The sequence below is a fragment of the Erinaceus europaeus genome, chromosome 12 (assembly GCF_950295315.1).
Source record: "Erinaceus europaeus chromosome 12, mEriEur2.1, whole genome shotgun sequence".
In the NCBI taxonomy this organism is placed as follows: domain Eukaryota; kingdom Metazoa; phylum Chordata; class Mammalia; order Eulipotyphla; family Erinaceidae; genus Erinaceus; species Erinaceus europaeus.
The window spans coordinates 43809383-43826029 of NC_080173.1; the positions used below are offsets into that span (position 1 = coordinate 43809383).

The 16647-nt window shown below is 45.1% G+C and overlaps 1 protein-coding gene across 9 annotated transcripts in view; it reads left to right on the forward strand.

Moving 5' to 3' along the window:
• Window positions 1-16647, forward strand: part of KIF18B (kinesin family member 18B) — a 30732-nt gene that overhangs the window by 2162 nt on the left and 11923 nt on the right. For all 9 annotated transcript variants that reach the window (XM_060203333.1, XM_060203334.1, XM_060203335.1 and 6 more), the window contains exons 2-11: window positions 10231-10557; window positions 11659-11816; window positions 12843-12947; window positions 13147-13257; window positions 13337-13534; window positions 13663-13839; window positions 14565-14639; window positions 14743-14843; window positions 15631-15757; window positions 16306-16433. In XM_060203333.1, the coding sequence (XP_060059316.1) occupies window positions 10239-10557; window positions 11659-11816; window positions 12843-12947; window positions 13147-13257; window positions 13337-13534; window positions 13663-13839; window positions 14565-14639; window positions 14743-14843; window positions 15631-15757; window positions 16306-16433 (1499 nt within the window). In that variant the 5' untranslated portion in view covers window positions 10231-10238. The remainder of the gene's footprint in view (window positions 1-10230; window positions 10558-11658; window positions 11817-12842; window positions 12948-13146; window positions 13258-13336; window positions 13535-13662; window positions 13840-14564; window positions 14640-14742; window positions 14844-15630; window positions 15758-16305; window positions 16434-16647) is intronic.

The window sequence follows — 16647 nt, forward strand, 5'->3', positions numbered from 1 at the left end:
CTTGTCAAAAAGTGACTCAAGATGGTGTGGAAATTTTGAATAGGCCTAGGCCTATTCTTGCAAGTTCATGTGTATCAGTTCTTTAGATTCCACATATGAGTGAAACCATCTGGTAGTTGGTTGTCTTTTATCCCTTTACTTATTTTGCTAAGTATAATTACCTTCAGTTCTATCCATTTTGTCTCAAAGGACACAATACCTTTTTGATTGTCGAGTAGTATGTCATGGTATATATATCCTGTAACTTCTTTAGCCAGTCATCTATTGATGGGCATTTAGGAAGTTTCTACTCTGGCTATTGTAAATAATGCAGCAATGAACGTAGGGTTGCATATGCCCCTTCTAATTAGTGTTTGAGTGTCATTTGGATAAATGACTAAAAGTAGTATTGCTGGATCATAAGGTAATTCCATTTTTATTTGTTTATGGATTGTCCATACAGTCTTCCAAAGGGGTTGACTACTTTGTATTCCCACCAGCGGAGTTCCTTTTTCTACACTTCTCCAACACCATTCTCATGTATGAGATGGAATCTCAATGTAGTTTTTTTTTTTCTTTTTTGCCTCCAGGGCTATTGCTGGGGCTCAATGCCTGCACTACGAACCCACTGCTCCTGGAAGCCATTTTTCCCATTTTGTTTCCTTGTTGTTGTCATTGTTATTGTTGCCATTGCTGCTGTTGTTGTTGGGTAGGACAGAGAGAAGTCAAGAGAGGAGAAGACTGAGAGGGAGAGAGAAAGACACCTGCAGACCTGCTTCACCATCTGTGAAATGACCCCTCTGCAGATTGAGAGCCAGGGAATTGAATTCTTACTCCGGTCATTGCGTTTTACACCGTGTGTGCTTACCCTGATGCACTACCACCTGACACTCTGTAGTTTTAATTTGCATTGCTTTAATGATAAGTGAAGTGGAACATTTCTTCATGTGTATGGGCCGTGTGTATTTCTTCTTTAGGAAACTGATTTTTTTTTTTTTTGCCTTCAAGGTTATTACTGGGGCTCGGGGCAGTACTATGAATTCACAGCTCCTAGCAGTCATTTTTTCTATTTTATTGGATAGGAAAGAGAGAAATTGAGAAGGGAAAGGGAGATAGATAGAGACAGGGAAAGAAAAAGACTTGCTTCACTGCTTGTCAAATTCCCCTGCAGGTGGGGAGCCAGGGGCTGGAACCTGGATCCTTGTGCTGGTCCTTACACTTAGGACTATGTGCACTTAACTGGGTATGCTACCACTGGGTTCTCTGGCCCACTTTTTATTTGGGTTATTTTTGCTTTTTTTTGTAGATCTGCACTGATTATATATAGATCCAAGAATGTATTTTTGAAAATACATCATAACCAACTTGAGTTTATCCCAGGAATGTGAGAAAAGATTAACATTAAAAGATGTATTAATAAATTAATAAACACATTTACAGGTTAAAAGAGAAAAAATATGGATAGGAACAGAAATAAAATTCAGTATCCACTGATACTTTTTTTTTTTTTTAAGAATTTATTTATTAGGATTTGGGCAGTAGTGCAGTGGGTTAAGCACACGTGGTAAAAATTTGCACAAGGACTGGCATAGGATTCCGGTTCGAGCCCCCGGCTCCCCACCTGCAGGTTCGTCACTTCACAGGTGGTGAAGCAGGTCTGCAGGTGTCTATCTTTCTCTCCCTCCCTCTTTCTTCCCCATCTTTCTCCATTTCTCTCTTTCCTCTCCAACAACAACGACATCAATAACAACAACAATAGTAACTACAATATTAAACCACAAGGGCAACAAAAGGGAATAAATAAATATTTTTTTAAAAAGAATTTATTTATTTGTTTATTCATGAGAAAGATAGGAGGAGAGAAAGAACCAGACATCACTCTGGGACGTGTGCTGCCGGGGACCGAACTTGGGACCTCTTGGTTGAGAATCCAAAGCTTTATCCACTGCACCACCTCCTGGACCACCCACGGATACTTTTAAAATCAGTAATCTTAAATCAACAAAAAGTGAAATGATAGAAGCCTTCCATATAAAATTTCTCACTATTGCTACTTTTATTCAATATTGTGCTAGAGAAGCTAGCCAGATTATAATCCAAGAAAAATGAAATAGTAAGACTTGGAGTCATGGTGGCTGGTTAATGGCAAAATAAATCACTTGCATTGCTGATGCCTTATGTTTGATTCCCAGCACCAAATATGATAGGCTGATGCACTGGTCTCCCTTTCTGTCTGTTTCTCTCTCATAAAAATGTAAGTATTTATTTGCTTTGTTTGTTGCCTCCAGGGTATGAGTTCAAACTCAGGATTTCACATACAAGAGAATATATGTACTCCAGTGAATTGTCTCCCAGGCAGGCTATTTATTTATTTTGGATAGAAACAAAGAGAAATTGAAAGGGAAGGGAAGATAGAGAGGGAGAAGAGACAAAGAAAGACACCTGCATCACTGCTTCACCACTGATGAAGCTTCCTCCCTTGTTCCAGTGTAGACCAGGAGCTTGAATCCAGGTCTTTTCACATTGTAATAAGTGCACTCAACTAGGTGAATCACCACCTTATTTATTGGGTTGTTGGAAAAGTCATGACATATTTTTCTTTTTTTTTAATGTTTATTTATTTATTTATTTTCCTTTTTGTTGCCCTTGTTGTTTTATTGTTGTTGTTATTGATGTCGTTGTTGTTGGATAGGAAAGAGAAATGGAGAAAGATGGGGAAGAAAGAGGGAGGGAGGGAAAGATAGACACCTGCAGACCTGCTTCACTGCCTGTGAAGTGACTCCCCTACAGGTGGGGAGCCAGGGGCTCCAACCGGGATCCTTACGCCGGTCCTTGTGCTTTGTGCCACGTGTGCTTAACCCGCTGCGCTACTGCCCGACTCCCAAGAGTTGGGGTATTGTTTTTTTTGGCAGGACTCCAGCTCCGTTTACTTGTAACTTTTGGGAGTTTTTTAAGTTTTATTTATTTATTTATTCATTCATGAGAAATGATAGGAGAGAGGGAAAGAACCAGACATCACTCTGGTACATGTGCTGCCGGGGATTTAAACTTGGGACCTCATGCTTCAGAGTCCAAAGCCTTATCCACTGTGCCACCTCCCAGACCACATGACATATTTTTCTATGCAAAAATGAATCAGGACTTTTTCAACAACCCAATATTTATTTTATTGCTTCATATGAGGAGAGTTTCATATGAAGCTGAGAATAGGGAAAAGAGAGAAGCCACAACAATGATAAACAACTAAGGGCAACAAAAGGGAAAGAATAGCCTCCAGGAGCAGTGGGTTCATAGTGCGGGCACCAAGCCCCAGCAATAACCCTAGAGGCAAAAAAAAAAAAAAAGAAAAGAAAAGAAAAGAAAAAAAAAAAAAGATAAGCCAGAGTACCACTCTGAATGTTTGTTGCCAGGGATCAAACCGGGAACTCCAGCGTGAAAGTCTGATGCTCTACCAGTTGAGTTATTTCCCCAGCCACCTTCCCAACAATTTATTGTTTAATGAGAAATAAAATTTTAATAAAAACAAAATAAGAAAGGAATAAAAAAAACTATTATCAGCTACAACTTTATGATTTTATATTTAAAGAACCAAAAGAGGGCAGGGGTAGATAACAAAATGATTATGCAAAGAGGTTCTGAAGTCCCAGGTTTAATCCTCCGCATCACTATAAACCAGAGCTGAGCAGTGCTCTGGTTTAAAAAAAAATGTGAGGGAGTCGGGTGGTAGTGCAGGGGGTTAAGCGCATGTGGCGCAAAGCACAAGGACTGGCAGAAGGATCCCGGTTCAAGCCCCTGGCTCCCCACCTGCAGGGGAGTCGCTTCACAGGTGGTGAAGCAGGTCTTCAGGTATCTTATCTTTCTCTCCCCCTCTCTGTCTTCCCCTCCTCTCTCCATTTCTCTCTGTCCTATCCAAAAATGACGACATTAATAACTACAACAACAGTAAAAGACAAGGGCAATAAAAGGATAAATAATTTTTTTTTAAAGTGAAAAGTTCATCCTAATTATAATCCAAGCAGTATTTACAAAAAAGAAGAAGAAGAAGAACTGAAAGACAGCTCCTTTGTCTATACAACCATGTCTAGAAAGACAGGACTTTGCTTTTTAAGTACTAAAATGAGGGAGATTGGATATGCAAAAGCCCAACTATGAGGTAGACTTGACTAGGGATGAATAGTGGAGTCTCTGGTGACTGTCAGTACAAGGCCAAGTGCTGGTCTTGCTGCATATACAAGTTCCTCCATTAACCTCAGCTTCCTTTGTAAAGTAGTATAACAATTGCATCAATACTTACAGATGAGATTGTTGTGAAAGTCAAGTGACACCATTTGGAAAGCACTTAACACAGTGCCTGATATTTAGTACATGCCCAGTACATGTTATCTATAATAATTACTACTTTTAGACTTTGGCACTCAGACTTTCATTGCCTCTGGCCCCTATTCATTTGTGGGATAGCTATTAATCTACATCTGTTACATGTTGGGTCTGACAGGTTATATAGGAAGGTGGCCCTGCTCTCAGAGCTTAAGGACAAAAAACTGCCAGTGCAAGAGTTATAAAGGAGAGTTGAAGAGGCTGCAGCAACCTTTGTAAAAAAAATAAAACATTCAAAGAGTAGGCACTTTTCCCACTTTCCTAGCTTTCATTGTTTGTCGGCAAATCCCCTCAAGTCCTCAGAAATTCTTCTCCAGGGGCTTCTAAGGAGCTCACTCTGCCTGTCTATGATGGTGGGCCTAGGAAACTAACCTGAAAACAATTGAATCTTGACTTCCCAGCCCTAGCCCGACAGCCAACTAGCCTCTGGGTTTTAATGAGCTGCCCTGGGTTAGAAACAGGACGTGACTGTGGCTCGCTCAGAACCCTGCAGATCTTATTAAAGAATCATCTCCCTTGTACTTTGGGCTGAAATGCTCTTTCCAACTGAGGATCAAAGCAAACTTGACAAACGTTCGCTCATTAATCTCCCCATCCCCCTGGGGCGGGAGCAGATCAGTGTCTGTTCTCTCTTTTGGAAGGGGAAGCTGATGCGGCATCCATGTGTGGTTGGTGGGAAGACCTCCCCACCTGTCAGATGCAGCACCCAGCCAGAGCCCAGGAGTCCCAGCCACAGCCCTGCCAAGTGTCATCCCCACCATCGCACCCCATACCCCTCCACACTGTCTCGACAAGAAGGAAAACATCTCATTAGGCAAACAGTCTGCCTCACTGGCCCTCAGGAGGTGGAGAGGAGAGAACAGGAAAGGTTATGTGCACTCCGTTGCCAGTGCCCTTTTTAATTTCCTGCTCAGAATGTTAGGCTGCTCTGTGGCTCCTCCTCAGCTCAAACCTTCCCAGGGAAAAAGTGGGGCCTGCCATTCAGCAGCCAGTGCAGACCCAGATGGTGGGGCCAGGCTCCTTCTGCCTTCAGTTTTCTACCAGAGTAAAGCTCCCTGGGGAGGGAATGCAAGGACAGGATGCAGGAACCATGAGTATTGAAACTGAGGAAGAGGGCCAACGATATAGGTCACTATTTTGTCATTGTGCAGGACCCAGGTTCAAGCCTGACCCCCGCCACATTGAAGGAAGCTTGGTGCTATGGTCACTTTCTCTGTTTATCTCTCTCTCTGCTTCTGTCTCTAGCTTAAGAAGAGAAAGAAAGGAAAAAAGAGAAAGAGAGAAATGAGGTACAGTTCATATTTCTGCAAGTGTTTGTAGAATAATACTGGCAAGATGAGTTTAATAATAGTATCTATCATGTGGGATTGTGATAGAGATGGTACATGTAAAGTTCTTGAAACCATCCCTGGTATAGTGAACACTTAGCTATTGTATTTAGTGTTATGGCTATCTGTTAGACAGGAATAGAAGAATTTATACAATAAAGAGATTATGGGGGGTTGGGCTGTGGTGCACTGGGTTAAGCAGATATAGTACAAAGTTCGAGGACCCATGCAAGGATCCTGGTTTGAGCCCCTGGCTTCCCACCTGCAGGGGGGATTACTTCACAAGCAGTGAAACAGGTCTTCAGGTATCTGTCTTTCTCTCCCCCCTCTCTGTCTCCCCTCCTCTCTAAATTTCTCTCTGTCCTATCCAATAAAAGTGGGAAAAAATGACCACTAGGAGCAGTGGATTCATAGTGCAGGCATTGAGCCCCAGCAATAATCCTGGAGGAAAAAAAGAGAGATTATGATTAGTTGATATCTCTTTCTTGTTCTGAATAGGGAAAGAAGCTAAGAGGTTTAGGGCTGGGGACTGGGGGGTAGCACACTCAGTGGAGCACACACACTACAGTGCTCAAAGTCCCAGGTTCAAACCCCCCCCCCCCAGTCCCTACCTGCAAGGGGAAAACTTTATGAGTGGTGAAGCAGGACTGTAGGTGTCTCTCTCTTTCTCTCTCTTTCTCTCTCTCTCTCTCTCTCTTCCTATCACCCCCTCTCCTCTCGATTTCTGGATGTCTCTATCCAGTAAATAAATAAAGATAATACAAAGGAGAAGTAGTTTAGGGATGGGCTGGTGAAATAGCTCACTTGGATAGTGCACTACTTTGCCATGTGTGTGACCGGGTTTGACTCCAGCGCCTATTGCATCGAAGAAAGATTTAGTGCTGTGGTCTCTCTCTCCCTCTCCCTCTCCCTCTCTGTCTCTGCCCCCTCTCTCTTTCTCTTAAAAAAAAGGAGAAGAAAGAAAAAAGAAAGAAGAAAACTCTGGTCTTGAGGGGGTAGGAGTTTCAAATCAGCTCAATTCTCTTATTCCCAAAAGCAAATATGAATCATTTTCTGGAGTATTAGGTAAAGTCCTCCTTCTCTTTTCTGCATGACCTTGGTGATTGTGACCCATCTACAGGCTCTTGTCTTTACTATGGAAGGACTCATCCTCATCCATTCATACACCCTCAGGAACAGACCTGTTCCTTCCCCCTGTACTATGACCCTAGAGTGGGACTGAACTTTTCTGGGATATCTATAAATCCTGCATTCCAAAAAGTCCACCTCTGCCTTTGGTTGGATGGCTTAAAGGAAGGGAATAGGGGAGGAGGAATGGAGAGAGCTATGAAGAGGATATAAGGAAGAATAGGCAAATAAGTATTTGGAATTATTACCAGGTTTACATTAGGTCATCTGTCCACATCAACTTCTGTGTTAACAGACTGAAGGAGAAACACTGTGTGATCATCTGGGCAAGTACCAAAAAAGCATTTGATAAAATTCAACACCCATTCCTAATGGGTAATGAAGGGTAGGGGACTAAATATAGCAAAGCTAAAAATAGAAAGTCACTGTCATTATTTGCAAACTATACCATCATTTAATTGGAAAACCTCAGAGAGTCAATGACAGTCTGTTAGAACTAATAAAGGAGTTCACAGTGTAGCCAAATACAAGACCTGCATGTAGAAATTAGCAGCATTCTATATGTATGCTGGCAAAAATGAATTGGGAAATGCAATTTTAAAAAGAGCCTATCCACAAGCGCATGTGGCGCAAAGCGCAAGGACCTGTGTAAGGATCCCGGTTTGAGCCCCCGGCTCCCCACCTGCAGGGGAGTCGCTTCACAGGCAGTGAAGCAGGTCTGCAGGTGTCTATCTTTCTCTCCCCCTCTCTGTCTTCCCCTCCTCTCTCCATTCCTCTCTGTCCTATCCAACAACGAACATCGCCAACAATGGCAATAATAAAAACCACAACGAGGCTACAACAACAACGGCAACAAAAGGGGGAAAAATGGCCTCCAGGAGCGGTGGATTCATGGTGCAGGCACCGAACCCAGCAATAACCCTGGAGGAAAAAAAAAAAAAAAAGAGCCTATCTACAATATAACAAAGACTAAACAATAACTAGTAATAAACCTATCAAGAAATATATAAAAACCCACATGAGGAAAACTATAAAATGTTACTGAAGATTATAAAGTTGTAAATAATGAAAAGAGATGCTATGTTCCTAGGTAGGAAAACCTGTTAATGTTATGATGCAAGTTCTCATATTAACTTATAAATCTAAAATAATCTCAATTAAAATCTTAGTAGGATTTTCATAGGACTTTGTAAGTTAATTTTACAATCATACAGTACAAGATAAGATGCTCAAGAATAGCCCAGAAAAAGAACAGTAAGCTATAGAACTGCAGTGATTCAACATAGAAGAAAAAGGTAGGGAGTCGGGCGGTAGCACTGTGGGTTAAGTGTACGAGGCGCAAAGCGCAAGGACCGGCATAAGGAACCCAGTTCAAGCCCCCGGCTCCCCACCTGCAGGGGAGTTGCTTAACAGGCGGTGAAGCAGGTCTGCAGGTGTCTATCTTTCTCTCCTACTCTCTGTCTTCCCCTCCTCTCTCCATTTCTCTCTGTCTTACCCAACAACGATGACATCAATAACAACAACAATAACTACAACAATAAAAAACAACAAGGGCAAAAAAGGGAAAATAAATAAATAAATTTTTAAAAAATAAAGAAAAAAGTAATAAATTTATCATTAAAACAGAATGGAGAATCTAGTAACATTGATGATTATGGGAGCTGGGCAGTAGTGCAGCAGGTTAAGCGCACATGGCTTAAAACGCAAAGACTCACTTAAGGATCCTGGTTCGAGCCCCTGGCTCCCCTCCTGCAGGGGGGATCACTTCACAGGTGGTGAAGCAGGTCTGCAGATGTCTTTCTTTCCCCCTTTGTCTTCCCTTCTTCTCTCGATTTCTCTCTGTCCTATCCAACAATGACAGCAATAAGAACAATAATAATAACAACAACTATAAGCAACAAAAGGGAAAAAATAGCCTCCAGGAGTAGTGGAATCATAGTGCAGGCACCGAGCCCCAGCAATAACCCTGGAGACCAAAAAAAGAAAAAAAAAAAAAGAAAAGAATTCACAAACTGATGATTATAACAAACTTAGTTTATGTGAAATGAGATATTTCAAATTGACAGAGGAAAAAATATACTCTTTAATGAGTAATCTCGAGATAATTACTATTAAAAAGCATACTTAGAAACCTTAGGTCGGGAGTTGGGCGGGGGCACAGTGGGTTAAGCGCACGTGGCGCAAAGTGCAAGGACCTGAATAAGGATCCCGGTTCAAGCCCCCCGGCTCCCCACCTGCAGGGGAGTCGCTTCACAGGCGGTGAAGCAGGTCTGCAGGTGTCTATCTTTCTCTCTCCCTCTCTGCCTTCCCCTCCTCTCTCCATTTCTGTCTGTCCTATCCAACAAAAGATGACATCTATAACAACAATAATAGTAACTACAACAACAACAAAAAGACAACAAGGGCAACAAAAAGGAAAAAAGAAACCTTAGGTCATTTGCACACAAAAAAATTTTATTTCATCTACATAAAGACCTAAAGACAAAAAAAAGAAAAGTTATTATGGTGGTGGCACACCTGGTTGAGCACATTACAGTGTGCAAGGACCCGGGTCTGAGGCCCTGGTCCCTACCTGCAAGGGGAAAGCTTTGTAAGTGGTGAAGCAGTGTTGTAAGTGTCTCTCTGCCTCTCTCTCTCTCTCACCCCCTTCCTTCTTGATTTCTGGCTGTCTCTATCAAATAAAATAAAAATAATTTTAAAAATTAAAAAAAGGAAAAAATGTTTTCAAAAAGTTATTATGCAGAAATACGAGGAAAATACCTTTATACCTTGAAAAAAGATATCGTCTCTCTTTTTTATTTTTATTTATTTTATGAGAGAGAAAGAAACCAGAGCACCTCTCTGGCATATGCAGTACCAGGGATTAAAGCCAGGGTCTCATGAATGAAAGTGCTGCACTCTAGTCTACAGCCATACCACCCTGAACACAACCAATCTTATCTGAAACTCCTCCACTCTACCCACTGAACCAACTCCCTGGCCACAGGAATACATATTTAAGTAGGATATGAAAGAATATGTTGATTCATTTGACCATTTAGAAATGGAAAGCTTCACAAACTCTAAGACTTTGTGAGAACTATGGTTGTTATATTTGAAGGATAGAAGCACAGAACTTTGGTGTGGAACTATTCCCTGGAATCTCACATTCTTGAGAATAGCTTGAAAAAAAATGAAGAATTTTAAAGAGAAGAAATGGTATGATTGTTTTCAAGAATGGATGGTTGGTTTAATACCAGGAGTGATGTCAAATAGTTTATCACTTTAGGAAAGTAAGAACTAACAGCACTTAAGCACGTCAAAAGATGCTGAAAGATAATTAGATAACATTTTTATATTCTTAATAACTACTCTAAGATAACAATAGAAAAGCTACTAATTTCTTATACCGATTTGTCCTCTCCACATGTCTGCCCAGGTGTTGCCATGGTGATGGTGATGGAGGACAGCATGGTGCGGGTGGTGGTGCGGGTGCGGCCCCCCACCCAACGGGAGTTGGAGAGTCAACGGCGGCCTGTAGTTCAGGTGGTGGACGAGAAGGTGCTGGTGTTTGACCCTGAGGAGCCTGATGGGGGGTTCCTTGGTATGAAATGGGGCAGCACCCATGATGGCCCCAAGAAGAAAGGCAAAGACCTGACATTTGTCTTTGACCGGGTGTTTGGTGAGGCGGCTACCCAACAAGACGTGTTCCAGCACACCACCCACAGCATCCTGGACAGCTTCCTCCAGGGTTACAACTGCTCAGGTGAGGGCCTGGGTAGTAAGTGGGGAGGGAAGAGCCCTAGTGGACAGTCCTGCCTCCCTACTTCCTATGGGGGAGGGAGAGGTTCTGTGTCATTTGTGAGGTGCCCTTTCCTCTCACCTGGACCCTTAATGAGACAGGGCTACTAGCTTTTGTTTTCTCTGCTGGACCTTGGGGCACCATAACAGGTCAAATGGTTTCTGTCTTTTTTTTTGCCTTCAGGGTTATTGATGGGGCTCAGTACCTGCCTGCACTACGAATTCACTGCTCCTGGAGGCCATTTTTTGCCATTTTGTTGCAGTTGTTGTTATTGCTGTTATTGATAGGACAGAGAAATCAAGAGAGGAGGGTAAGACAGAGAGAGGAAGAAAAAGACACCTGCAGACCTGCTTCACCACTTGTGAAGCAACCCCCTGCAGGTGGGGAGCCAGGGGGCTCTAACCGGGATCCTTGTGCCAGTCCTTACACTTAGTGCCATGTGCACTTAACTCGCTATGCTACTGCCTGGCCTGGGTTTCTGTCTTTTGATACTTACTATGGATGGAGAGACACTAGTTGCAAAGTCACACCTACCCAGGGGTGGTTAGAGAGCAGGTAAGTGGTATGAGGGACAGGATTGAGGGTCTTCAAAAGGGGATTGTTACATGTATATGATTGAGTGCATATATTACAGTGCAAAAGGACCCAGATTCAAGATCCTGGCCCCTACCTGCAGTGGGTGAGCTCCGTGAATAGTGAAGCAGTGCTGAAGTACTCTCTTGCTCTCTCTTTCCCTTTCCTCTAGATTTGTGTCTCTATCCAATAAATAAATAAATAAACTTATGTTATATATACCAGGATTCTCTTTAGACAGGAGAAGCCCTCCCCAAGGAAGGGATCAGCCCCTACCCAGAGTGAAGACCCCTTTGCCCTTCAGGTCAGAGGCATGGAGAAGCTATAAGCTGTAGTTGAGCAGGAGGTGCAAGTGGGTAGGAACAGAGGAACTGGACAAGGGAGACAAAGGCAAAGTGCTTGGGAAGAACGGAAGGGCCAAGCCAGATGAAAATGCACGAGTAGACATGTCTGGTCCTTCCACCACTTTACCCCCTACTCAACCCTCTGCAGTGTTTGCCTATGGAGCCACTGGAGCGGGGAAGACTCACACCATGCTAGGAAGAGAGGAGGACCCGGGCATCATGTACCTCACCACCATGGAACTATACAAGCGTCTGGAGGCCCACCAGGAAGAGAAGCAATTTGAAGTGCTCATCAGCTACCAGGAGGTAGGGCTGTCCCTTCCACAGACCTGGGAAACCCTGTTTTTCTTTCTTTTTCACCCCAGGCTGGAAAGGGGGTGAGATTCAAGGAGTAGGTGGAGCAGAAGGAACTGGGAAGATTGGAATCCAGTGAGAGACCCTCAGGCATAGCTACAACTCACTGATAAATTTCTTGCCAACTGAACCTGCACATCCTATTCTCATCATTTATTTGTTTTTTATTTTTTAAAAATTATTTTTAATAGAAACAGAGAGTCAAAGGCAGAGAGAGAGAGAAAGCACAGCATCAAAGCTTCCTTCAGTGCAGTGGGAGCTGGGCTCAAGCCTTGGCCACACACCTGGCAAAGCAATGAGCTATACATTCAAGTGAGCTATGTATATACTTATTTATTAGAGAGAGGAGGAAAGGGTGGGGGTAGATAGTATAATGGTTGTTCGAAGAGACTCTCATGCCTGAGACTCCAAAGTCCCAGGTTCAATCCCCCACACTGCCATAACCTAGAGCTGAACAGTGCTCTGGTAAAAAATAAATAAATAAATAATAAAATATAAAGCAGAACAAATTGTTTTAAAGAAAGAGAGAAAGAAGGTGAAGGAGGAGGAAAGAGAACCAGAGTATCACTCTGCCACATTTGATGCTGAGGATCGAACTCAGGACCTCTTGGTTGAGAGTTCAACGCCACTTCCTGGTCCAGTGTTCTTGATTTTTTTTTTTTTTTTTTTTTTTGGAGATTGATTGACTGATTGATAAGAGAGGAGCAAAAGGTGAGAGAACCAGAACATCACTGTGGCACATGCAATACTGGGGATCAAACTCAGTATCCCATGCTTGAGAGCCCACCACTTTATCCACTATGCTACTTCCTAGGCCACTCATCATTTAACATGAAGGTGCACAGTGCCACTAAAGGGAAGATGACTTATGCTTCTCCTGCTTCAAACAGCAGACCTCTCCAGGCCTCTAGGGAAGAAGCTTAGAGGCTTCCAATGGGCCCTTTCCTCAGACCTCTCCTTTGCCTCCTTTCTCTCCAGGTGTACAATGAGCAGATTCATGACCTCCTGGAGCCCAAGGGGCCTCTGGCCATCCGTGAGGACCCTGACAAGGGGGTGGTAGTACAAGGACTTTCTTTCCACCAGGTGTGGGACTGGGTTTGGGTGGGAATGAGCAGCCCCATTGATCCCTCAGGGTTCCCTCAGCAGGCAGTTTGAGAATGCCTGAGTCTTATGGAGGTTGTAGTGGAAGCAAGAGGGCAACACTGGTCCCTGTTGGGGGTGAGGGGAGAGGGGATCGTCCCCCGGGAGACCACAGCCTGCTTCCTGGGCACCTCCTCTACAGCCAGCCTCAGCTGAACAGCTGCTGGAGATGCTGACCAGGGGCAACCAGAACCGCACACAGCATCCCACAGATGCCAATGCTACATCATCCCGCTCCCATGCCATCTTCCAGGTGAGCAGGGTCACAGGTCAGAACCCAAGCCTAGGCTCCTCATACCCAGCAACTTCTCAATCCAGCTGTCTGTCTCCAGATATTTGTGAAGCAGCAGGACCGGGTCACAGGTCTGACCCAGGCCCTTCGAGTGGCCAAGATGAGCCTGATTGACCTGGCAGGCTCAGAACGGGCATCCAGTACCCACGCCAAGGGGGAGCGCCTGCGGGAGGGTGCCAACATCAACCGCTCTCTACTGGCCCTCATCAATGTCCTCAACGCCCTGGCCGATGCAAAGGTGATGCTGCAGGCACTCGGTGTCCTTCCTGGGACCGTGGCCTGGATCCAAGGGTCCTCCCTTTCTATCCTGGGCCAAAGGCTGCCTGGTCCCAGCCTCCTCACCCCAAGCCTGCTCACTGTCCTCAGGGCCGCAAGTCTCATGTGCCCTACCGGGACAGCAAGCTGACCCGCCTGCTCAAGGACTCCATTGGGGGCAATTGCCGCACGGTGATGATTGCAGCTGTCAGCCCTTCCAGCCTCACCTACGAGGACACTTACAATACCCTTAAATATGCTGACCGGGCCAAGGAGATCAAGCTCTCGGTATGTATCCTCCAGGAACTGCCAACTAGGTGGGGAGGGGAGGGGAAGCCAAGGTGGGGAGGAGGCAGGGACTGCATCCTATCTCCCTTTGGTTCCTGGAACAGTATAAAGACAGAGAGAGGTTCCCAAACCTCTGATTCAGGGGGGCATCCTTGAGTTAGAAGTGACACAGTTGCTATCTTTGGGAAGACTCCAGGTGAGCATGAGGGAGGGTGAACTCCAAGACTTGGAAATAGGATAAACTATCGCAACATGGGGGTGATGGAGGCACTCTTGAGGGAGGCAATAGGAGAGGGTGGTCAACTGTCACCCAGTGATCTTTGTCAGATGTGTTTATAGCAGCAGAACACTATTTTCAGCAAAACAATATATAACAAAATATATATATATATTTTGATTTCAGCAAAATCAATATATAACAATAAGACTGCTCCAGTTTTCCCCTGCCTTCTCTGGGGAACTGCTGGCATTCCTGGAGCTTCTGCTGAAAAACACTTGATCTGGTAAAAGGATACTAGACAGGGCGTCAGGGATCTAAAGTTCAAAGGCAGCCCCTGCTTTTTACTTGCCACAGCTAAGCCACTGACCTTCCCAGCTGTGCCTCCCAGCTGGAGACCAGATTGTGGGATATGAGTGAAACACCCATGTGGTTCTGACCATTGGAAGCAGCCGCTCAAGCTGTTGTGAATGAACAATCAGTTCTCTCCCCTGTGCCTCCCTCTTAGCTGAAAAGCAACGTGATCAGCCTGGACTGTCACATCAGCCAGTATGCCACCATCTGCCAGCAGCTGCAGGCTGAGGTGAGGAGCCTACCTGGAGAGCATGGCTGGGAGGCCGGGGCTCAGGTGTTGCCTTACCTGTGCTCTCCCAGGACTCTGAGAGGCTGAGCTGCTTCAATTCCAGGTGGTTGCCCTAAGGGAGAAACTCCGAGGATATGAGGCAGGTGCTTCAACCACTCAACAGGACTTTCCACAGCCCCCCAAACCAGGCCCTCCACAACAGTGGTGAGTTCTGCTTCCCAAACCTGCCCCATCCTTCAGCTCAGGAAGGACAGTCCCCTTTCTCCAGATTATGGGGTATAGGGTCTCCTTGCTTTTGATCTGATACCTAGGATTAGGGTTTCCTACCCAGTGCCCAGTGCACTGATTATCACTTAAAATGATCTGTGTCAAAGAGTAAATGGTACCCCAGCCCACAGTAGCAGTCTCTACTATTAAAAAGATGCAGTTAAGAGGCAGGTATCATTGTTTACTAAACCAGAAAGTGACTGACTCTCTCCCCTGCTCTCAGCTACTACACCCCTCTTTATTTTAATTAATTAGTTCATCAGTGAGAAAAGGAGAGCATCAGCATCACTCTGGCACATGTGATGCCAGAGATCACTCTGGACCTCATGCTTGAAACTCCAGTGCCTCCCATCCTCTCCCCTCCCATCCCCCCTCCTTTTCTTTCTTTTTAATATAACAGAGAAAATTTGAGGGTGGAGGGGGAGAGATAGAGAAAGTGAGATACCTGCAACCCTGTTTCACTGCTTGTGAAACTCCCCCCCTGCAGTGGGGACTGGGGGCTTGAACCTGGGTCCTTAAGCATGGTGTTCTCAACCAGGAGTGCCACTGCCTGACCCCCCATGACTCCAGAACTTTATTCACTGCACCACTACTGCCCCCTTATTCCCCACACATCCATCCCTGTGGGCTCCTTAGCACCTGGTGCCATGAGATCCTGTCCCTTCCCCCTCCCTATGTCACACCTACCTCTCTTTCCTCCTAACCTCCCTTTTCTTCCCCTTAGCCTTCCTAGTTCTCCCTCATCACTCCACCTTCCCAGCCAGTCCTGCACTCCAGAATGTCACCAAGTATCCACAGTCCTTCAAGAGGAGTTTGTGGAGACCAAGGCCCAGGACAAGAAAGTTGAGGAGGTGAGCACCTCAGATTGGGAACAGTTCCCAAAGACAAGGACAAAAGCCAGGATGTAGGACCAGGAGCTGATTGATCACCAAAAGGAATGTCCCTTCAATTCCAGTTTCTCTACCCAGATGCCTCATGGTTCAGTCTCTGAAACTTTCAGACCCTGTGCAGGAAGGACTGTTCTCTCAGCTCTTGCATCTGAAAGTGAGGAGCCTGAGTGTTAGCAACAGGAGACAGGGAGGAAGCGAGGAGCCTGGGAGACAGAGAAAAGCAAAAAACCTCCCTAGGACCCAGTCATAGGAGCTGTCACCCCATTCCTAGAGAAGATTTGAGAGGTGGCCCATAAGAGGTGGAGGGTTTTTTCTTGTTGACGCCTGCAGACCTGCTTCACCACCTGTGAAGCAACTCCCCTGCAGGTGGGGAGCTGGGGCTGAAACTGGGATCCTTAGGCCGGTTCTTGTGCTTTGCGCCATGTGCACTTAACCCGCTGCGCTACCGTCAAATTCCTCTGGAGGATGTTATTTCACACCCTTTACTTATGATCCCCTTTTCTCTCTAGGTCCCAGTTCAGGTGCCAGAGCTGACTTCCCAGTACTCACTGCCAGGCCCCCCTGGGTTGAGCATGCTGCCCAAAGAAGCTATGGGCTGTCTGTGTCCACAGCATCCGGACAGGCACCATTCTAAGCAGTAGGTGTCTTCTTGCTCTTCTCTGGGATCCAAGGTGGGGTGTGATAGTGGGACTGCAGCCTCCTGGAGTGAGGGTTGGGGTTAAGTATGTCCCCCAAGCTCTGGTTCTGCTCTAATTAGGAGTCAAGTCCCTCTCTACCAATACTGTTCCTTATCTGCTCTCAACAACTTGATGTTATCACCTACTCTGTTTGCTTGTCATCATCTATTTATT